General features: G+C 40.6%; 1 protein-coding gene across 3 annotated transcripts in view; it reads left to right on the forward strand.

Moving 5' to 3' along the window:
* Positions 1-304: 304 nt before the first annotated feature.
* The window catches only part of apaf1 (apoptotic peptidase activating factor 1), a 48,084-nt gene continuing 24,326 nt past the window's right edge, over positions 305-24,062 (forward strand). Inside the window, exons 1-25 of one of the 3 annotated variants that reach the window (XM_042403121.1) lie at positions 305-475; positions 1,570-1,751; positions 2,536-2,725; positions 2,976-3,173; positions 3,447-3,636; positions 4,240-4,352; positions 4,577-4,708; positions 4,899-5,137; positions 5,364-5,531; positions 5,761-5,892; positions 6,236-6,349; positions 6,997-7,181; positions 7,623-7,749; positions 8,326-8,451; positions 8,646-8,786; positions 8,950-9,075; positions 9,716-9,862; positions 10,704-10,832; positions 12,128-12,253; positions 14,261-14,380; positions 14,558-14,683; positions 17,322-17,438; positions 19,804-19,929; positions 22,746-22,877; positions 22,980-23,105. In XM_042403121.1, coding sequence (XP_042259055.1) covers positions 1,608-1,751; positions 2,536-2,725; positions 2,976-3,173; positions 3,447-3,636; positions 4,240-4,352; positions 4,577-4,708; positions 4,899-5,137; positions 5,364-5,531; positions 5,761-5,892; positions 6,236-6,349; positions 6,997-7,181; positions 7,623-7,749; positions 8,326-8,451; positions 8,646-8,786; positions 8,950-9,075; positions 9,716-9,862; positions 10,704-10,832; positions 12,128-12,253; positions 14,261-14,380; positions 14,558-14,683; positions 17,322-17,438; positions 19,804-19,929; positions 22,746-22,877; positions 22,980-23,105 — 3,474 coding nt within the window. In that variant the 5' untranslated portion in view covers positions 305-475; positions 1,570-1,607. Of the gene's footprint in view, positions 476-1,569; positions 1,752-2,535; positions 2,726-2,975; positions 3,174-3,446; positions 3,637-4,239; positions 4,353-4,576; positions 4,709-4,898; positions 5,138-5,363; positions 5,532-5,760; positions 5,893-6,235; positions 6,350-6,996; positions 7,182-7,622; positions 7,750-8,325; positions 8,452-8,645; positions 8,787-8,949; positions 9,076-9,715; positions 9,863-10,703; positions 10,833-12,127; positions 12,254-14,260; positions 14,381-14,557; positions 14,684-15,551; positions 15,931-17,321; positions 17,439-19,803; positions 19,930-22,745; positions 22,878-22,979; positions 23,106-24,062 lie in introns of those variants that run through there. The other 2 variants (XM_042403122.1, XM_042403123.1) reach the window with 2 other exon arrangements.

Genomic DNA, 24,062 nt, shown 5'->3' on the forward strand with positions numbered 1-24,062 from the left:
AAGCATTTCTCTTGCTTATCTGCGCCAAAAGTGCAAAATACCTCTGTGGCGCTCGGTTTTATAAAAAAAAAACCCACCAGTAGAATACAAATCTTCACACAGATATAATTGTTTTATTTATATTGACTGAGACAAAAGGAATTTAAATAAGTGAACCCGCATATTTACGAGCAGATGCGTGGTCCTTAAATGCAGCATCAGTTTGCCCAGTGACAGTTTTGTTCAGCGCATGACCTCATCAGTCACATGGTTTAAACCTCGCCACGCAATTGGCTGTCTCACACTACACCGGGGCAGTTGTTTTTGTTATGAAGCAGGAAGCTCTGTTCTTTCAAATTTGGGTGTGTAGTAGTGTAACGTTAGCACAGAGAAATACGTTTTTGTTTGACTCACTGGATTATTTACAAAGCGACTTCACCTTACAACCACATATAGGTCAACAGATAACTTCCTCGTTAAAGAAAAGGAGATATTCGTAAGTATCCGCCGGTGTCTTTGTTCTGTTTTACAGTAGGTCAAAGTCAGGGAACTTGTCGAGACAAGTATTGAAATGTTTGAGTGATAAGATAAAAACTCGCGATAAATGATGCAAGGTAAATTTACTTTAACCTTGACGCACAGTATCTGTATACATTCACTTTCACATTGACTGAAAGCTGTTAAAAAGTAGCTGCTTGTGTTCACGCACCATTTTGTTGCTGTGAAGAAGGAGTTAATCTTGATAGTAAACAGGTTGATAAGCTACCTCAACTTTGGCTTTATTAGTTTAAACTAAATATTATGGAGACTGCTGACACTGTATTAGTTCACACCTCTGTATTGTAGGGTTTTAACGTAGTCAGGGCTCTGTGAACAGCTGATGAGCCCTTTTAATTTCACTTTTAGGATCTTCCTGTTCCTGTTCTTCTTTTTGTACTTTCACTGGTTAAAAATACAGTATATGGCCGATGTGTACTGTCTGTACTTTGAGCTGTTTTTCGTGTAGGGCTCCAATTAACAATTATTATGACAGTTACTCTCTCAATTAACTGATTAATTGTATGTTCCCTAAACTCTCAGACAGTGAAATGCCTGTAACAATGTCCTAGAGCGCAATGTGATGTCTTCAAATTGTTTATTAAATATTGTTTTATTTATTTAATTTTAAACCAACTGTCCAATACCCAAAGATATTTTGTTTATGATATCTAGCAGCAAATCATCATGTTTAAGAGGCTGGAACCATTGGATGTTTGGCATCTCTGCTTTAGAAATTACTTAAAACAATAAGGAGATTAGTATAATATTTGCTTTATTAAATAGTTGCTGAGTCATTTTCTGTTGGTTGATTAATCAACTAACCATGTCACCTGTATTTTCATGGTTAGGGCTTGACTTATTAAACAGTAGACAGTAGAGATGTGATAGGAAATGATGGGACGGAGAGAGAAACCTGGGGTACATTGCATCTACATGGTCTGTGTCTTAGGTCCCCCAAAACAAGGGATGAACAGGAACAGATGTTCAACAATCATCTTCAATTGTGAGGCTGATTTCAAACTTCTATGTATCTCCTTCATTCATTTGCAGTGCAACAGTATCCTGCATGGTTGGTGTGTTAAGCAGACATGGCGCTGGAGGAAGGGGCACGGAGTTGTCTGCTGCGCTTTCGCCACAGACTAGAGCAGGACATCAAGCCCTCCTACCTGATGGATCACATGATCAGTGATGATGTGCTGACCGTTGATGAGGAGGAGAAGATCAAGAACCAGGTGAGCCTCTGCTCAGGATGGGAGAGTGAAGGGTGAAAGATAGAGAATGGTGCATAATTTGGGGTCCATATGATATACATTTTTTTGTATTTTGCTGTTTTTTTCCTTCTGCTTCCTGCACAGTTTTGTGCTGGATATACCATTTTTTCAAAACTAACTCACATATGACACCAAATATGATCAAGATAAAGTTTTTTTTTAAAGATTTAATCAGTTGTGAAATATTTTTTGTTTACTCACCATCAGTTAGTGATCAGATTTTAATGCAATCTTGCCCTCCTTTCCTCCTTTGACTTTGTCACCGTCCATGTACTGAGTCACCATTCTCCCGATTTGCTCTGTCTCTTTGTTTTCCATGTCCGAGATATGAAGATCTAGACACAGCTCTTCTCATCTTCCCCCTCACCTGCTGCTGATTTTTCTCTCTTGCTCTCTTTTCCAGAGTGACTTAATAATGAGTGAGCAGATTTAGTTTTTCTCTGTGTTGAATTTTGATCTTCACCTTCTGTCTCTGTCTAAGTGATGTGATGGTGGCCTTTGCACCTCCTACTCTGCTGTGCCAAAATTTATTATTTCATGCTTTCATTGTATTAGATGGTGGGTTTCAGATATTTTTTATATATTGTTTGACCACCTCTAAACGGGAATCTGTGTTGTTTACTCCTTTAAAAACTTGCAGATCATTCACCAGCTCATATTAGAACCCTCAGAATAGTAGTAGCATGTAAAAAGGCATATTATTAGATTTACATCTCATCGCTGATATCACTCTCTCTTTCACCAGCCCACCAGGAAGGATCAGGCTGTGGCCCTGCTGGAGCTGCTGCTGAAGAAGGACAACCGTGCCTATATCTCCTTCTACAACGCCCTGATCAAAGAGGCATATGATGATTTGGCCAATCTGCTTCATGATGACCTACCGCGCATTTTACCTGAGGCGTATAGGAGCACCTCCAATGGCTTCACATCCTATGGTGAGAAAGGGGAGCCGTGAGTGGAGAAAGTGGAGGTTTGGTTGTGTTGTATGTGAGTGTTGAAGAAAAAAAAAAAACGTAGTGACTGCTTGTTGTGTGTGTGTGTGTGTTGTTTTGTTTTTGACACGGTGGTTTGCCACATCAGCTTCAGATATAAAAAGTATGGTGTGTTAGTAAGTGTGATGAATACTTTTTATTTTCTTCTCCACTTACTGTATGTCTGTTAATCCCTTTTCTGTTGATCTAACAGTCCAGACGGTGCTCAGTGAGGGCGGTGTACCCCAGAGGCCTGTGGTTTTTGTCAGCAGACCAGAGCTGGTGAACCGGGTCAGGGAGAAGCTCTACCGGCTCCAGAGGGAACCTGGCTGGGTCACTGTCTTCGGCATGGCTGGCTCAGGCAAATCTGTCCTGGCCGCTGAGGCTGTCAGACACCATGAACTCATTGAAGGTGAATAATCTTTGACTGCCTTAACACTAACCACAGTATTTGCATACATTATTTTGAAGCATTCAAGATTAGTAGGAACAATTTCAATAATCCTGGACTGATTTACCTTCTCACTGTGGACTCAATCATCATGGTAGATAGTGTTGGAGTGACACCCATGATGCATGAGAGAACAGTTCCAGACATGGTAGCCTAGTAGTCAGCTTTCGGTAGCACCTCTCGTCTCTCTGACTTCTATCTTTTTCCTCCCGCTCATCCTGCCTCTATCTGCAGAGTGCTTTCCCGGAGGCATCCACTGGCTGTCCATCGGCCAGCTGGACAAACCCGACCTGCTGGTGAAGATCCAGTCATTGTGCTTCCGTCTGGAGCAGAGCCTGGATTCACAGTCCCTCCACAGGCCCCCCAGTTCTCTGGATGAAGCCAAGGAACGCCTACGCTTCCTCATGCTGCGCAGATATCCGAGGTTAATATTTTCAGATAAACATGATCTACTTTGTATTGTTTATTTTATTGTTTCCAAATTCAAATCTCCATTGTACATTAAATGAGCTTCATTTTATCATGGAATAATCTCACAGTAATGATGACAACAATACAAATAGCACCTATGAGGGGAACAATTAGCAACAAATGCCTAATACTACTCAATTATTTATTTTATATAGACAAATATCCATAAGCATTTATTATTAGCCCCCAAAAATCATGTTAAGACAAATATAGACGAAAAAGTGAATTCAAAGAAATAAACAGTGATGTGACAGGAAAACTATAGAAAATTATAGATGACACTACTTCAAATTAAATGACAGATTAAACATACAGTATTTTTGCTGTATTTATTGAACCAAGAACATATGAGGGGTAGTGCTAAATTTGGTACTAGGAACATGTAGGATCAGCTCCAGAAGGACTTTGAGCAGATCATTATACATATACATATTTGGATATGTATTGCATATGATAGAATATGACTGACTGGTATAATTAGCTAGGTGTGAGGTGCAACACTTTTTTTCTGTTTGCTTGTCTCTCATCACTTGTCTCTTCCTGTTTGGGTCTTCAGATCTCTGCTGATTCTAGATGACGTCTGGGAAAGCACAGTGCTAAAGGTGTTTGATATCCAGTGTCGGATACTTCTGACCACCAGAAACAGAAGCCTTACTGATTCAGTCAGTGGTATGTGCACGATTTGTTGCTTGTGTTTTACCTTGTTGTAATAATGCACTGATTATCTGAATATTCACTCAAATAAAACTTTGATTCTTTTATCTAGTTGCTGTGTTTGAGGTTGTTGTCTTATACTGTGGTCAAACTTAGATCTTGCATCATTTATTTTTTCTTTCCACCTGCAAAGAATGCTGTGTCTTCAAAAACACGTGCACTATATTTTTATTTTGCAGGTGCTAAATATGAGGTGGAAGTGGAGAGCGGTCTGGATGAAAACAAGGGTCTGGAGATCCTCGCTCTGTACACTAATAATAATCCCCAGGGGCTACCTGAGGAGGCCCGCAGCATTGTCAGAGAATGTAAAGGTGTGTAAACTGACATAATCTATACATTCACTATATAAATTACAGGTACTTTTACATATATAATTTGCTGTATGGATGTAACATATAATGTTTCTCATGATTTTTAAAGAAAAGAAAGACCAGATTTTATTGCTCACATATAGTGCCTTTAACACAAACCCTTTCCTATGTCTTTTTGTTGCTGTTTCAGGCTCGCCTCTGGTGGTGTCCTTGATCGGGGCTTTACTCAAAGAGAAGCCCAACCGTTGGCGTTACTATCTGTGCCAGCTGCAGCAGAAGCAGTTCAAACGTATAAGGAAATCGTCATCTTACGACTACGACGCCCTGGACCAGGCGATGGCTGCAAGCATTGAGGTCCTACCTGATGACCATAGAGAGCTATACAGGGACCTCACTGTGATAGAGAAAGACGTCAAAGTCCCTGCTAAGGTTTGGCTATGTTGTTTGTTATTGCCCCTACAAATATGTGTCTCTGTGGTTTTACATTGGAAAACCAAACAGGTTTCATCCTGTTTATGCTACTTGTACAGGATTTCACCTGTCACAGATAATGGAAAAAAACTATCCACTAATGTTCAGGTATTTGGCAATGTGACAGGATACTCCCCCAGGAAAAAAACAAGGACACAAGATAAGATGTTTTTCCTTCTCCCAGGTGCTGTCTGTCCTGTGGGACCTGGAACCAGAGGAAGTAGAGGACATTCTTGAGGAGTTTGTCAACAAGTCTCTGCTTTTTGTGGACAGTCACCACAGACCTTACCTGTACTACCTCCATGACCTCCAGCTAGACTTCCTGGAAGAGAAGAATCGCACCCAGTTAGAGGTTTGTTTGGATGCAACTTTACAAGAGCTCAAACTGTGGGATTTCATACTTTCTGTGACATGGGCACTATTGTCAATTAAGCAAGAAGTCTTTTGTGTCAGTCATGTTACAACAATAGTTTACAACAACTAAGAGATGTTGTTAAGCATAATGCATTGCTGCAATGTATGTAGGTATAGTTATTATATCTAATTCCTCGTGTGTGTATGTGTGTGTGTGTGTGTTTCAGAGCCTTCACACTAAGGTGGTGCGTCAGTACCAGAAGCACTACAGAGATGGACCTCCCACCTCAGGAGACGAGGAATGTCTCTACTGGATCAGATTCTTGACCTACCACTTGGCCAAAGCCAACCTCTCCCAGGTAACACACACATACTGGTGAAATCAATATTTTCTCCTATCGATTTTCAGTGGAATCAAATTGTGACAATATCATTTTGTGTTATTGTTCAAGTGAGACAGTTATTCTTTCACTGAATATCAATAAGATTTTCTTTAACATATGATTTTGCCTATATTTGTGACACAAACTGTCTTAGTTTGACCCATATTGCACAGCCCTACACACTCACGCACTGTATTCAATTATGCACAGGTGCTAGAAACTGTACATGACAGAGAATTAATAACAAGGTGTTATTTTTCCAGTGTCTGTCTTCTTTCTTGCACAGCATGTTTCTCTCTCTGTGTCTCCCTCTGCGTAGGAGCTCAACTCCCTCATGTTTTCTCTGGACTGGGTCAGAATAAAGGCCCAAATAATGGGTCCAGCTCAACTCATCAATGACTATGTGGAGTATGGACCCATTCTGGACAAAGAGGTCAGCAGAATCCAAACTCTACTGTATATGAAATGAAGCAAGTGGTTGCCACTGTGTGAGTTAGTTAGAAAGATTAAAATGATAGAAGGTGAGGGTGCCACCCATTCTCCTTCATTGAAATGTTAACTATGCCCATAAATGAGCCCTTCCTCTTGGAAAATGCAGGTTTAGAACTCTCTTTCTTGTCTTTGCCCTCACACTAAAGCAGAGATGATATGTAACTCCAGCACCTGTTTTTTAATAGGACATGCACAGGAAGAAGGTGCTGTGCTTTCATGTTTCTGTCAAAAATGTTCAGAGGCAAGAGTAATCTATGATTTTATATCCAAGTAACAGTGTAATCATCTATCTGAGGCTTGTGTGAAGTGCTTAGATTTAGTTCATATAAATTACAAGCATAGGAATTTTCAGAACACCGATTGACTCCTGCATTATTGTAAAAACAAAACATTTAGATGAGGATTTTCATCTTAATTTTTCATAATATTTTACTAAGACAAAGTGTATGAAACACCTAACTAATGAGCTCCACAGAAACATGTATAGATACATTAGATACATTAATATGGTAAGCCTGATCACGAGGGGCTAATCTTGACAATGCAGTGTACCGAAATGAGCTTTTTTTAAAATTTGTCCCCTCACAGAACAGTGAAGTACGCAGTCAGTTCCAGGAGTTTCTGTCTCTGAACGGCCACCAGCTGGAGCAGCGTCCTTTCCCTGATGTGGTGCAACTTGCTCTGTCTCAGCCACACGCTTCTGAGGTCTACAGACAGGCTCTGCTGCAGGCACAGGAGCGGGCCAGTACCGGGAAACTCTACTTTGACTGGCTGTATGCAAACAAGCATAATTTGCATAATTTACAAGCATAATATTGTAGTATAAGAACATACTGTATAATTATATATAACCTACATACCTTGCAACTTGTATGCATGGAACCCTGTTCATGTAAATTAACAAAAATCAGCATTCATTTTAGTTGACATTGGCAGAAAATATGTATTAAATTTATGACAGTTCAGTGCATCTGAAATGGAATAATACAGTAGTAATATATTATCTTATTTGCAATGACTTGACATAAATGCATTTAACTCAGTCTTATGCCTGTATTTGATAAAAGAAATGCAAACACATGAACATTAACCCTAAACATTTTATCCTTTTGATAAACTCTTGCAGTGTTAATACTATAAAATGGTGATCAGTCATAGCCTGTGTATCTCAGTATGGACTGGTCTTTGTGTTTTGTTTTGTTGTTTTTGTCTAGGAACAAGAGCAGTGTAGAGAGCCTGTCCCGTCTGGTGATCCACCCCCACCAGGGCTCCATCTACTCTGCCTGCTTCTCCCACGATGGAGCCAAGATTGCCTCCTGTGGAGCCAGCAAGACACTCAAGGTATCAAAGCGCACGTGTTTCTTTGTATTTGTGTGCGTGTAAAATCATATTAAATCATTTCCATGGAAACAAAGCACTGGAAAATATGTCAAGTGATCCACTTTTAATGCTAAAAGAACTCTGAAAATTATTAAATGTAGCAATGATGTCGTTATCCACTTGAAATTCATTCACTGCCTAAATTGCGCATGCATCTTATATAACCTTATTTATTTTTTATGTGGCCAATACACTTGTGAGGAAATCATAATTTATCTGAAGTAATTTTAAGTTTTTCTGGGCATCCTATAGCTATCTGAACTGTTTGACTTAAAAGACAAGTACATGACTAAATTGCCAGAAAATATGTCTGTGAGGGCATTGTCTTGTTTCCCTCACAGGGAGAACACTACATGGAGAACACTAATTACGATTCGTAAAAAAGTAGTAGTGAAAAATTACAATGATTCAATTAACAATCATCCAGTTTAACAGTGGACTTATTTAAAACACTTATTTAAGTGTGTTTTTATAGTTCAGAGTACTTTGACCCATATACATACTGTGGTGTAACTGCTGTCATCGTCATGTGCTCAGGTGTTTAAAAGCACATCAGGTGAGAAGCTCATGGAGATCCAGGCCCATGATGAGGAGGTACTGTGTTGTGCCTTCTCCCCCGACGATCGTCTCCTAGCAACCTGCTCCAGTGACAGGAAAGTAAAGGTAAGCGGATAAATGTCCACTCATCCCTTGTGACCAACTGGAGCGAAATGCACACAAAATCATATACTAAAACGTCTTCTGTTATGAAACAGACGCCTGCACAGCGTTTGAACAACCACCATCCCGAGTTTTGTACAGCAGAAAGAAGTTTTATGTGTTTTGAAACTTCCACTGTGTGTTTTGTGTGTCTTCAGGTGTGGAATGTGGAGCGAGCCATGCTGCTGAGGGTCTTTGAGGAGGAGCATGAAGAGCAGGTCAACCACTGTCAGTTTACCAACACAACACGGCGCCTCCTGCTGGCCACCTGCTCCAACGACAAGATCTTGAATGTCAAGGTGTGTTTTTTTTTTTTTTTTTATGCGTATGCCTTACTTCTGATTTTTTTCCCAACCATATACAGGCAACAGAGAGAAAAGTTACTGTAACTGCTCCTCTCTCTCTCTTTCTTCTATCTTTCTCTTTTTCTGGATCACTATATTTCATTCTCTATTTCTATAGTTGTGGAACCTCAACAAACCAACCTCACAGAACACCATGTTTGGCCACTTCGAGCCAGTCAACCACTGCTGTTTCTCCCCTGATGACTCCTTTGTGTCCACCTCCTCCAACGACGGTACCGTTAAGGTAACTGCCATTAAATTACTTACTCACATGATTCACGTGAGTTGGATGCACAAAAAAACCCCACAAAAGTGTATCAGCTTGGATCACTAGATTCCAGTTGAGTTTGCACTGACAAAGGGCAAAAAGCAATTCTCAAAACCAAATTTCAGTAATGCACAGTTACAGTTTTTATTAAGTCAAACTAAAATGTATTTATAAAGCACATTTAAAAACAACCCTCACTGACCAAAGTGCTGTACAGACCAGAGCAGGTAGCTAAAATCACAAATACAGCAAACACCAACATAAACAACGAGGCACATAACTCGTAGCGCAAATAGACAAAATATGGGCAAAAAACATCACACATCAGGAGGATTCAAACGCTAGTGAATAAAAGTAAGTTTAGTCTTCTTCCTTAGATGTAGAACAAAAGCTAGGTGAGCACAAAGAGAGATATTTATTACTTGTATTTTGTTAAATTAGGATTGTGACGCCTCTAGAGGGATCACTAGAAGTTCTGGGAATCTTAAAATGCACCTTCTCTAAACTCTCTTCAAAAATATACTGTATTTTTTACACATTATATTTAACATTATACATAGATTACTGTTCAGCTAATCTTAAATGACGCGTTATGTGTTCTCGTGTGTTCCTGCAGCTATTTCAGGTGTCATCTGCCAACGAGTGGAAGACGATCGACGTGAGGAGCATGTTTACGGAGAACGATGAGGAAGTGTTCGTCAAGTGCAGCACCTGGACTGCCGACGGCAAACACATCATATGTGCTGCCAGGAACGCCGTTCTGGTGCGCATTGAGCATGAAAAATGAAGATGTTTGGTTTAACAAGTGGAGATGCATGACATTGTTTGCCGTAGTGTGTTGCGTGGGCGATCGAGTGGGTGTAAATGGTTTGGATGTGGATCTGTCTTGTTTCAGCTCTACACATAAAAATCTGTTATTCATCGAAGGTGACAGGAAAGAGAGGCTGTTTTTCAGCTCGTGTTCTAGAAAGTCTGAAGAGTATGTGTCCTGGTTGTAAATGTGAGCAGCCCCTCCTCCCGGGAGTTTTCTAAAATCAGTCAGTCTTGTCCTGTAATCAGTCTGTCTCTGTCCTCCACTTTTTCATTCATTCGTATTCTGGAAACAACCCAAACACAACAGAGATGTCTGAGATTGTTTCTTTGCTTCAAGTAGAGGAAAAAGGGAGGTTTAAATCTGGCAAGGTTCTTTTAGGTTGTAATATTCAAGCAGACGATAGTACTTTTTTTATAATATCGTACAATAGCCCACCAACGTTGGCATGCACTATACTGTCAACTCATTTTATCTTATCACAGATATGATCAGTGTTTAGAAATTGCAGTATGAAAATGTCAAATATGTTTGAGGTAATTTAGAAACAGTCTCCATTTTTATCAAAAATGGTAAGAATTGAATTTTGATGTTATATTTGTTAAAAACAAATATCAGCCTGTTGGGGGGAAAAAGAATGACAACAGCCATGTGGTACTGAAGTTCAATATTTAAAACTCTAAAATGTAAAATTGTGACTAGTTTTTAAATATTCCTGAAGTAGAAATCGTTGCCATTTTGTGTGCAGACTGAGTAGATTCTGATGTGTCGTCTGTCTGTTTCTGCTTCTCAGGTGTTTGACGTGGAGACATCGGACATGTTGTTGGAGATCAGGACCAGTCGTCTGAGCATGGTGCAATACTGTCAAGCCTGTCCTACCAGTAACCTGCTGGCCATCGCATTCTCAAACTACGCTGTGGAGGTACAACACATGTACAACAACATGTACATAACAATCCCTCTATTTATTTAATGTCCTTTGTTTAGTTCTAATGTGTCCAAAAGACATATTAGAACATTAAACATTAATACAAATGAACAAGTGCAAAAATAAACACATAAACAGGAACCAAGACAACACAGACTAAACAAAAGTACAGCATCATCTTTGCTGCGTTCATAACATTAACGATCATTCAAAAGTCCGTCAGCACAGCATCAGTCCTTAAAGGAGTCACCACGTGACCCATTCTACAGATGAAAGCTAGAAACAAGAGAGAAGTCCCTGTGGCACAACCAAAACAAAAACAAGAGCCCACTCCTTCCACCTGTACGTTAATTAATTGATAAAGAAATATTCATAATATTAATGAAGCATGAGATGTACATCCAAAAGACAAATAAATTCCTCAGAAGTATAGTGTCTGACTCCTATGACTCCTCCTTTTATGAAACACAAAAAACTGACTCCAGGCAAGCATACGACACGTTCTCCGTCATTAACTTAACCCACTCTCGATATTCAGGTCTCACTTGGCTTTTCGAGAGAGATAAAGCCTGTTAGGGCTGAGCAAATGCTGGTTTAGAAATCTTGGGTAAACACAACCTGTCCCCCAAACAGAGACCAAATTGAATTGATTCAGGCACAGGTATACCTAGCCACTCCTGTATTGTTTTGATTATCTCTCTCCAGAGAGGCAGAACCAGAGAGCAGGCCCACATTGCATTGATAAAAGTGTCTTCATGCCTTTTACGTTTCCAGCACAAATAATTTTCTAGTAAACCCAATTTATGAAGACGGACAGGTATAAAATAACATCGATGAACTATCTTTATAGTGTGTAAATTCTCCCGGAGCTTCTCTTGTAAACCAGCCTGCACTGAAAATTATCTTTGCCCAGGAGTCCTTATCAGTGTTCAAATTCAAACCCGTCTGCCAGATAAGCCTGAGGTTCTCACAGTTGCCAGATATTGCATTAGCAATTATCTTTTAAAACGTGGAAGCTTGAATGATAATTTTTAGGTAATTTAAAATATTTCATACATTTCTTGTGAATCCACTGTGGCTGAAATCTGCCTGAACTTTTAACTAATATGATTTTGACTCATGGCAGCTTGCATGATTTCTTTTTAATGGTAGAAATATTAGAGAAATCACATTATTGTGTGTTCAGATGTGTCACTTTGGTACCCTACACTGCTCTAGAAGACTGTCTAAAACCAACGGTGTACTTAAATATACTGGTGAATAAGTGTACACATGTGTGTGTCTTCCAGCTATGGGACTTAGAGGCCAATAAGAAGATGGCTGATCTCAGTGGTCACCTGAGTTGGGTCCAGCGTGTCCAGTTCTCCCCCGACGGCTCACAGCTGCTCTCCTGCTCTGATGACCAAACTGTCAGGGTAAGACTGACTCGGTGTGTGTGTGATGCATCTATATGAGTTCATCAGTGTGCACAGATGCTATCAGTATTCAAAGTCATTATACTTTGCTCCCCCTGCCAGCTGTTGTGTTTCAGCCCTTAATGAGGAACTTTATTTTGTGTGAACGAAAGCATAGCGTGTTTACCCTTTCAGGCCTAAAATATAAACACGAAACAAACCTGATTTTTCTGTATGATGTGTTGTGAAAGAATCGGGGGACGCTGGAGTTGTATGCAGTTGTTGCCTAGACTTGCTTTAGGCTTTTTTCCCTCCCTATTATTAGGTCACATAAACACAAATTCTTAACTGATTTGTCCTGACTCATCGCTCGCATAAACAGCGCAATATGTAGCATAAACAGTCTGAAAATAAAAAAATTACATAGAGTATCTCTGCAGGTTAGCCTTTATGTCCTTTTATTGTTACTATTTTATATAAGGTGGTAAAAACATGCTTTTCATTCAGCTAATAAATAATATTTAGATGCAAAACCTTATCAATCTGAATGACAAAGCTGCAGAGTTGCAACAGAGCAGTCTGTACATACTATTTATGATGACAGATTCTCCATTTTACCCACATTTTTATTATTTTGGCAACAGGTAGTCATCTGTATACATAGACAGTGCTGTATCAAAACTTTGAGATATAACCCCTAAACTTGACCGTTGAGGCAGCTCTACTGCTTTACTACCAAGATCCCAACAGCCGTCTTCAACGGAGTAATTAATCTGGAAAAAGTGTAACTGTCAATCTGGAGAAAAGTCAGGTTTAACCATAGACTGTAAAAGAATAATGGATGTATGCACTGCTGGTTTGTGGACTTCAGTTTTGAAGCCTTGAGTTTGCATTTAGACCGTCTCCATCTTGGTTTTTTGGAGCCAGAAGTGACCATATTTGGATGAGAGGGTGGTGTTGACCCTAGTGCTAGCTGCTAGCTTGGTTAGCACTGAGCATTTACAGTCTATGGTTAACTGTGATAATGCTAATGCTAATTTTCACTAGTGAGAAAAGGCTTAAAACCGTTATAACAAAACGTACTTGCTGGAAAAAGAGTCTTTTAGCACAACCAAACGCTAAACAAGACTTTTTTTTAGGCGACCAAAATGTTACAATTAACTTTCATGAAAAACTGAAAACCATAGACTGTGAAAAATATGAACATAGCCACTGTGACATCACCCATTGTGTTTCAAAACCGCTCTTCAGAAACCAAAGTGGGCAGCACTGGCCATCACCATCTTGGCAGTGCTAAATTCACCCCACGTACAGTTGTCACGAACGGGGAAATTAGCCATAGAGACCAAAACTGCTTTTTGTACCAGGCTGTAAACATGTTTATTTGTGTATTTTAACATGGGGGTCTATGGGGATTGATTAGCTTTGGGAAACAGCCTCAAGTGGCAATTAGAGGAACTGCAGTTTTTGGCACTTTGTGTTAGCTTCATTTTTCAGCCCTGGAGGTTGCCGCTTGGGTTAAATCGACCCAGTTCTGACTTCTCTACCACTAAAAAGAAAAGCCCCACCTGACCTGTAACTGCATATGTTCCACCTAAGAGCCTGGAAACCATCTCACACTACTCCATTTACCCTCCATTTACCAGCATCCTCAAGTGTACGTATTTGAGCTTTTAGAGCCTATCTGGAAATTCAGATTTGAAGTGCCAAATAGGAATTCCTGACACAGATACTGATGACTTATTTGTTGCCAAAGACAAGTTATTTCCAGTTTGTCTCTGCTGTGTAATTATGAAAAGTCAGATGAAAGACAAAGAAGAATCACCTGCGACTATGAAACGAATTGGGTTACACCTACTGTAGGTTATTGCGGGTTAACTCCTCGCTCTATGAAAATGTAGATTATAAAGGGGAAAAGTATTAACAACAAATATGAGAACAGTGAAATGTAGTGTTGTCTGAAGCTTCACCGGCTGTCTGCATTACATTGTACTCAAGCTTTTGTGTCATGTGTTTCTGCTTTTGTAGTTATGGGAGACTAATAAGGTGCACACCTCCTCAGCAGTCTGCCTGAAGAGAGACTCTGATGTTCTCTTCAATGATGAAGAAATCATCGTGTCGGCTGCAGATAACTGCAACAGACTGCAGGTGAGCCGAAGGGGAAAGGAGGAGAGAAACTGAATGAATAGATGAACGGCAGGTTTTCCGGTTGAAACAGGAATGTGAAGCTTGAATTAGTTTTTCTTTGAGTGTGTGCTCAAGTGCAGACAAGTATTATTGTACTGTGTTCATATCAATGTGTGTGTGTGTGTGCATGTTTTTCAGGTGCGTGATGGCAGGACTGGATCAGTACTTTTCCAGTCGGAGGAGAAGCCATCCAGGATCCGGTGTACCTGCATGTGCAGGCAGCCCTCTGCTGTGGTCCTGGGGCAAGAGGACGGCACTGTACAGGTATCCAACACATTTAGATGCTGTATGTGTTTGTGTGTATGCATGACAGGGCAATCAAACAAATTTAGACACTTCATTCTAGTGCTGAGCTAATGAATTTGTTTAATCAACTGACAGAAAATTAATTGACAACTTTTATCAAGCAGAAATACTAAACATTGAATGGTTCTAGCTTCTCAGCTATGAGCATTTGCTGCTTTTGTCTGATTTATGTTATTGTAAATTGGATGTCTTTGGACAAAAAAGATATTTTTCTCTATTGTCTGACATTTTTAAACAAACAATCGGGGAAAAAATCTACAAATTAATCGATAATGAAAGTAATCCTACCTCATTCCACTGTCATATAATGTCAAATATTAGTTTTTTTTTTAAACAAGTGGCAAAATTATGCTGGTAAGTCTGTCTTTAGTGACTTACTTGCTTAATTTAAGTAATCTCATTCTGATCATGAATTTTCACATCTTTGCTGCAAATTCCAAAGAAAAATAAATATTGTTTATAAAGAATCTTTCACAATTACATAACCTTAATTTTTACAATCAAGGTTGATTTTTTTGGGTGTAATCTCTGTTCCACAGGAGGTGTTTCTCAGGCCAGACCTCTCAGACCTGTACATCAAATCGCCTAAAACATGTCTTTCATCTCCCTCTCTTCCTCTCCACTCCTCTCTTTCCTGCCTTTCTTTTTACCTGTGTCCCATATTCTCAACAATGCTCATTCTATTTCTACATTTCACCGCGTCTGTCACATACTTTTTGTTTTATTCCCTCTTTTCTTTTGTCTCATTTCCTCCTTTTGTTCTGTCTGTCGCCCGGCTCCCCTCTCTCCACTACTCTTTGTCTTTATGATAAATTGTTGTTTGCAGGTAGGGAATCTGTGCCGCAACATTAGAGGACATCCCCGAAAGTTTTTGTCCTATATTACAACATAAACACACAGCCACAAAGAGTCCCCTGATACATCCGTGCTGTGTCCAGGCCAGCAGCCTACGGCAAAGAGCATCTCTAATTAATTAAAAGGTCCTGCAGTCTTAATTAATACAGAGGTTAATGATTTTAATTACAGCTCTTTTCTGGCCCTTCATGTGCCTCTCTTCTTGTCTCCTGGTCCCAGAGATATGAGATGGAAGGTTACTGCATGTGAGGACTTAAAGTAGCACAGATGATGAGTAATTGGAGTTCCAACATCTGAGAGGTATTAAAAAGGAATATTGTAGATTACTGGGATACATACAGTCAATTGCACTATTTTTTGCAACCATGTAATGCACACAAAATACACCAAAATATATTTAAGGGTTTCTTGTGTTTTTTTTTCTCTGTACCAAAGCTTTTCCTGTGAGTTGCCTCAGAAGTCGCTCTGTGTATCACTCTAACTTGAGCTCACTGCTAGGCCAAGATTTTTTGAAGGGGTTAAGGTTAAGAGACTGAAAAAGTGCTGGCAGTAGTTATTAGTGTCGCAAAGTTAGAAAAAATATTGCAATGCTCATACACAACTGACTATCAATGGTCAGTCCTGCAGGCATGTTTCCAGTTTTTACAAACCAGGTGATTGCTGAAAAGGGATGATTCATTTTTCGGTAGCAACTGAAATGTATACACAACATTATGTGTCAAATCTGTCAAGTACTGAAAGCTGGTGTCGAATGTCTTGTCAGAATTGTAATCTTGTTTACTTTCGATCAGATAGTGTTATAGATTATAGATTTTATTTAGGTGCAGTTCTTGTGCAGCTGCTTGTATTCGTACATTGGACGTCTTAGGCTTCTTTTGTTGATTTGTAGAAAAAGGTGTCAGTAACAGTAACAGCTGTGGTGAACACAACCCTGAGGTTACCCAGCTTCCTGTAACTGCAACATACAATATAAACATTTCCTTCCTTCTGAAAATCAAATAGGATTCATTCTGATTATACACAGTATGTCAGTGTTTGGGGTGACATATATACTGCCGTAGATTTGTTTGTGTCCACTGGAAAGGAACTTATTTCTACTGTTATTACCTTTTGTTTATCCACCGCATCATGAACAGCACTACATTCCATCCACAGTCTGATTACTTTAATTTGAAGGTAATGGCCTCTCTAACTGCTGCCATTTTGCTGCTCTCCTTCAGCATTTTAACATCATCATTTATTACATGGAAAGCATCCAAAAATTCCACTCTTTGTTGTTGTAATGCAATGATGTCCAAAGGATTTTGTATTCCTTGTTGTACAGCTTCAAGCATTCCTTTGAGCAAGAATGCTCACTGAACATTATATTTTGTGTTTTTTATACTTTATCAGTTACTTCCAACTGATTTGGATACATTTTAAGTGTTTTTAATCCTCATGGAGTCTACACAGCTTTTGCTGTTGTAGTCCGACCAAGCTAACACCAGGGGGAACCCTAGTGTTAGCTCGGGAGATTTTCTTAGAGTCAGTCACTGCTGCAGTGGAAGTGGACTTTTTATAACCAGTTTAGGAGGAAAAATCAGCAATAATTTATCAATTTAAGTTCAATCTGACATGCCGGCTTTGTGTCAGATGTGCAGGAAAGGACAGAAAGTCAGTGTGTGTTTCTTTATGATTGAAAGAGTGCAGTTGTGAGTGTGTATGTGTGTGTGTTTGTGTGCATGTGTGTTTCCCGTGCCAGGGAGCAGGGCTGACAGCTAGTCAGGTACTGAGGACGGTCGGCCGCAGGATCCGACGACTGTTGACCTCCTACAGGAGGTTGGTGCTGGCGGTAGGGCTGTGCACAGGCAGCGTGCAGGTATGGTAGGGAAAGTGTAACATCTGTGTGTATGTGTTCAGAAGTCACCAACTGCTGTGAGTTATTTTGGGTGTGTATTTCTTTTTTAAAAAGCTTTAATGAAGGGAAAGACAAGATGCAGATCGTTGAGTACAGAAAATACACATTTCAATTAGGGCTGGGCGATATGGACAAAATCAAATATCGCAATATTTTTGACCAAATACCTTGATGTCGATATTGTGACAGTATTGTAGGGACGACTATTGGTGCTTTCATAAAATATTTACACAATGAGATTTTTGATAAATAATCAGTAATGTGGATATAATGACTAAGTAGATAAAGGCAAATAATAGAACAGCAGGAACAGTCTGGTAAGTTCAGAAAATTACATCACTTTACTGTAATGCAGCCTTTAAAACCAGGAAAAAACAACACTTATGTCATATCACGATATTACGGTATCCAAAATCTAAGTTGATATCTAGTCACGATATCTATATAATATAAATTTATTGCCCAACCCTACATTCAATGTCACATTTCTGTTATTAACTACTTCTCATCATTCACAACTTTTATTCGTGTTTGTTTGACTTTTTTTACTCCCTTGGTAGTGATGTTTAAAGCAAGCGTTCCTCATTACACATTCCTCTTTACGTTAGCCTACTTTTATATTTGTTTTTTTGTTTGTTCATTTGTTTTTTTCAACAATAACCCTCAGGCATTTTCCTCATTGCACCATCCCAGAAATCCCTGAGCCGGATGTGTAAAGCTCGCCAAAGTGCCCTGTCACGCTTTCAAACTTGCGTCCCAGTACGTGAAGCTTGACAAATTCGGTCGGTGTGCCCCGAGGCTTGTTCTGATCAGACATTTCAACCCTCTCCTCAGAGATGTAAATATTTTAGTGCCTGATAAAACCCCAAGTGTCATGGGCCAGACATGTACTTTCAAAACTACAGGTGCGGTGCTAGACTGAAGATAATGTCGTGCTGCACTTAGTTTAGTTTAGTTTGTTCAGCATGTTAAGAAGAGAAAGTATTTTCATGAGATTCTTGTGCTTTATTCCTTGTTTTGAAAATAAGTTCATGAACCAATGATTTGTTTTGTATGAGTTTCAGTAATTTATTCTTTGCTTAATTTGAATATTTGTTTAATATCACTAGAAAGATCTATCTGGAGGTTAATTAGGAAAATTGTGGCTTTGGTATCACAGCAGTTTTTATAATTACACTTGTAATCTAAACCCCTGTTTCACCTCATAATTCCTTAAGTAGCCTTCTTTTTACTAGTCTTTGATATGTAGAATAAGCTCTGTTTAGTGATAAAATAAACTTCTGTTCAACTTTGTAATGTATGTAGGCCACAGGCCACGAGAAAGCCACCAACAGATGGACCATATTAAACAAGATTCCTTCCCAAGGAACATTATCTGCAAGGATCTTTGCTCTGATGCCATATTTTTTTAGTTAAAAATCTAAGATCATTCATTTTGCAAGTATCTGGTTATAAACCAAAGTATTGGACAAAGTCAAATTCTGACCTGATGATGGTGCTACATGGAAAGTCAAGGGATAACCTATGTTATTACAGTTCTTCCTAGTTGTCAAGACATTTCACTTTTAAACCACAATGGTGGTGTCAAAGGATCACCAAATCCATTACGTTACCTCCCTTCCGAAAGTCCCTGGGTCGTAGTGTTAACAGCTATCCAGCCAATGCATTTGAGGACATTTACAAGATCTTCTATCTCTCCTGAAACCAGAAGTGAATAAGCTGTAAAAGTTTATTACAACAGAGTTTTATGATACAGAGGAAGAAATCCCAAGTGATGACATTTTTTTTTCATTGAGCTTTTGAGCATCAAAGCTGTTTTGTTCTCCAACTCCTCCAGTAATGTCTGAAGGGCTGTCAGACCCCCAGCAGCCCTCAGCGGTCCTGACCGCACTGAACAGTTGCACTCTCAAAGCTCACACTCCCCCCCCCCCCCCCCCCCCCCCCCCCCAAACCCCCCACTCCATTTTCTTTTTGATGTGCTTAACACCATCAAGCCAACAGCCACACTTCACCTTTCTCCTTCTCAAGCACCTCCTCAAACTGGGACTTTTTTGGTCAAGATTTTTAAGGAAACTTTCTAGGACACTTTTCCTCCCTGAGTGTATCTTGGCAAACACAGCTGTCATTTGAGGTTTACATAGATATTCTAGAGACCGTGTGTGACTTCTTGGTACAGTGGAGCTCTCACTGCACAGTATTCACATCTTTTTTTGGCCAAACATGCCATTTGCTTTACTTACAAGCCATATAATCATTTTTACTGTTTGTTTGGATACTTGCGGTGCCAATGTTTTTCTGTTTTTTTTTTTTTTTTTTTTCCTTCCAGGTGTTGGAGGTGCCCTCTGGGAAGCTCCTAGCCACTCTGCTAGGACACACCAAGACGGTGTTGCACTGCCAGTTCAGCCAGAATGGCCAAACACTCATCACATCCTCCGAGGACACCACCATAAGGGTTGGTTTAACTCATTTCCTCCTTCAGTTGATCCCCTCTTGTCTGTATGCTTTTTGTTTTTCTCTCTTTTCTGCTTGGTTTTCCTGTTCGCGTCGCTCCCATTCATCACCCTCTCCCTTAACCTCACCATCTTTTCTGTCTAATTCATGACTTGTTCTTTCACCTCCTCCCCCAACCTGCCTCACATTTGTCTTCTCTGCTATTGATTATTTCTCTCCCCCCCCCCCCCACCCTCCATCCCCATTCTTCACCTTGAGTAAAACTGCCTGCTCTGCTGAATCGTTCATCCAAGTAGTGTTTCAGGTCTCCGTGGTGCTTTCACCTTCCCCAACCTGTTACACCCTACCAGCCTCTCTGTTGGCCTCTTCACTTCTGCATTCTTCAACCCCTCCCTCCCCCCCACTCGTTTTGTCTGCTCTTCTTTTCCCTTTCTTTGGTTGTGACTACGCCGCTCTCGATAGCTCTTTATCTCCCTCATGCTCATGTGTTGACCGTGTGCAACTGTATTGTGTATGTGTGTGTGTTTCACGCCGTCACGCTCCGTCAACCCCCACCATTCATGCTCTGTTGCTCATTTCCCCTTTCCTCTCCTCCCCTCTCATCACCTCCTCCTCCTCCTCCTTCTTCATCTTTGCTTTTTGCCGACAGACCTGTCCACTGCAGCACTTCCTTCCCCCCTCTGACAGCGCAGCACCTCGTTCCGTATTCATGCGGCTACTGCCTACGCCATCACTATTCTCGGACCGTCCGCCACTTATTCAGAAGCTATTCAAACGCGTGCTGTATGACATTTGCTCTCTAGGAAATGGAAGTGTGTATTTAGATGTTAATGCAGTCACACAGTGAATACAGAGAGATCTAATGATATTGATATTAGCAGGTGATGGATTCTAACCTTTGGACCACTGACAGACTCTATTCAGAGGGAGAAAAGGTGCAATGTTGCACACGAGGGTATGATTGATAGGATGATCTGGATGATTCTGTCTGTCCTGCCCCCTTCTTTGAGCTCAGCTGAACTCCCGTCACTGCTCATTTACCTGATGGCACACTGTCAGAAAACAAGCACTCTGTGGAGAGTTTTAACTCCACAGAAGCATTAGCATAAACCCAGCACACCCAAACAGGGATGTGATCAGGAAGACAGAAAAGCAAAAAAAGTGACATGACATATTGTATCATTAGCATTGTAGTAATGCTCTAAAGAAAGACTACACCCTTGTATAAATGAAAGTATCCTCCATTGCTTCCTGTCAATCAAACGATCTGTGTATGCTACACAGCTAATACATTCTTCTGCCAAAGAAACTGCCTTTTATTGGGATGCTTTTTTTCCTCCTTTACTTTTATTTCCAGGTTGTGTTTGACTGAAAATTCATCTTTGTTTCTAATGATGTTCTTTGCTTGTATGTCCTGTTATTTAAATAGATGCAAGAGTATTTGTTGACATTTAAAGGAAAACTCTAGTATATTTCAACCTAATTCTCAGATTTGTGACCTTTCTTACTAATATGTCATGCTATTTTTAACTTGCCACCTCTCTTTTAAAGATGTGGAAAATAAGACCCAGGTTGAAATTTATTTACTTGAAAAGCCCGGCTGTAAATTCAAAACTAATTTTACCACTTACCCATGAAGCTGATTTAAAAAAAAAAAACAAACAAAACAAAACAAACTTGATAAAACTTTTTAAAAGATGTTGCAATCGTTTTATTGTTGAAACCACTGAGTCTCTGACTCTACCTTCACAGACTTTAATCGACATTATTTGCATAATCGTACGCTCACATGTTTAAAGGTATACTATGCAGGACTTTCCTAAAAAAACAACGTATAGACTCATACAAAACTAATCCCTCTAAACCATCACTTATGATCCACCAGAAGTGTGTGGCAGTGTATTTAACTGCAGAGACTTCTGCCCTCTGCCTGTATTTTCTTATTTTCATATTATTTTGCTGTGTTTAGGACGTTTCCGGGCGTCAACCTTCGGGCAGTGGGTGCGTAGCCCCCCGCTAATGACACCGCGCAGGGTGTGAGGTCAGGACTCGTGGCGTAGCGACCAGGTTACTGCTCTGTGTCTCTGTGTCATTGATGTATAAAGAACTGCAGGTCTGTGCGTCTGCTTGACCGAGGGCGGGGCTGAGCTACACACACGCAGAGCAGAGAGGCCACAGCGGACAGGATGAAGCTCTGCATTGACACAAAATCATTCAAATGTGGCACCTTCCTGCAGGGTTGTGCAGAGGTGTGAAACAATCAGAAGATAAAAGTTTTATTTTTCTGATTCACAACTTTGTTCTCGCCAGCACTGCTTGCTCTCTTCATTGACTCTCTAGCTCGTTTGACCACCACTGCTCTCTCTCTCTCTCTCTCTCTCTCTCTCGCAAGTTGAGCCGGGAAGGAGGGGCCAACTGTGAATGCTGTGTGTTTACAAACACCAACCAACAATCCTACATAGTATACCTTTTAAGTAAACAGACATTTCTCCTTTTACCTGCATAACCTGGTTTCTCTGAGTAACTGTGAGTAATCTATGTGTAAGGGTACATGGGCTCCACATGCTGTATGAGGTATGGGACAGCACAGACCTCACGTTACCTACACAGGCATTTCTGTAGCCAGTTAAGGTTTCCATAAGAGTGCTATGAATTTTGGGCAGTCCCTCCCAAAAAAGTGAAAAGTATGCATGTACATCAAAATCTTTGAGTCCATAAGTGTGCACAGTGGAACTGGAGTGAAGTGAAAAGCATCACTGACTGAAACATTATTATTACATTATTTTTCCCTGTCTGTCTCTCTGTTGCCCCCTGTAGGTGTGGAGGTGGCAGTCAGGGGAGTGTAAAGTACTGCAGGGTCACAAGGAGCAGATCAGATGCTTCTCTCTGCTCTCCAACTCACCTGCTGATACGAGACTGCTGTCCTGGTCCTTTGATGGTACCATCAAGGTGAAAGCTCACACACACACACACACACACACACACACACACACACACACAACTGCAGCATGAAACCGAATTCAAAGTAATCTTTCTTTCATGCACTATAAGGTATGGGACATAGAAAGCGGAGAGAAGCTGCAGGACATCGAGGCTCACCGGGGAGCCATCCTGTCATGTCATGTCTCGCCAGACGGATGCCTCTTCGCCACCACCTCTGCTGACAAGACTGCTAAGGTTCAACACTTACACATGCACACATATTCATGGGATGAGACATAACTGTCTGTGCTGGCAGTAACAATGTGACCTATTACACATCAGTGTCTTCCCTTAAATCTCCTTCCGAAATGATTACTTACAGCACATGCACACTGACGTGTTGCTGTGGGTGATATCTGAGGCTAACTTTCTCCAGTAGCGAGACAAGGGACCTTAGAGATTAGCGTACAGCAGATGGCCCCAGGCCTGGTGAATTAGCTGCAGGTCATTCTGTCCTCGTACACCCACGTCCAGTGATCATTTAGCCTGACTGCAGCCCATGGACCTGTTGACCCACCATCCTGGCAGGCTGGTCCGCAACCTACCCACCTCCCTGTCTGGATGTAGTTTTTGCCAGGTTGTCATTTACCAACACTGCTGCGTTTGACTTTGGCCTGACTTTGACTGACTCAGTGGGCTGGAGATGCAGTTTTCAACCTTTTCAACCTAAAATCATTGCTTTTCCTACTCATCATCCACAGAGAAATGAACTGCACTGCACAGTACACACTGAACTGTACTGAGACTGTACCCCCCTTTGACACTGGCTCTCTGTCAGCATCATTCATTTTCTTGGATCATCAAAACAGTTGTGGGTTTTTATTTATACTTCTCCCTCCAATATTTGCCAATGGATGACAACTGGTGTTCCTGAGTGAAAAGCCGCTCTCTCAGGCATTTGTTAAAGCAGTTGATCAAGAGCCACTGCCACCGAGTTTCACACAGGAATTTGGAGTTGGTCGACACTTACTGTAGAGAACAGCCACTGGGTCGCCAGCCAGACTGGCTTCAGTCAATGGATGGTAGTGAGAGAGAATGTGTGTTTTATGGATTTGGCAAAGATGATAATTGAGGTGTGTGTGTGTTGTGGGGCTGGTTTGAAGCCAGTCACATAGTCCTTGCTCTCCAGACCGAATAGGGGCTTTGGTAGCT

The sequence above is a fragment of the Thunnus maccoyii genome, chromosome 23 (assembly GCF_910596095.1).
Source record: "Thunnus maccoyii chromosome 23, fThuMac1.1, whole genome shotgun sequence".
In the NCBI taxonomy this organism is placed as follows: Eukaryota; Metazoa; Chordata; class Actinopteri; order Scombriformes; family Scombridae; genus Thunnus; species Thunnus maccoyii.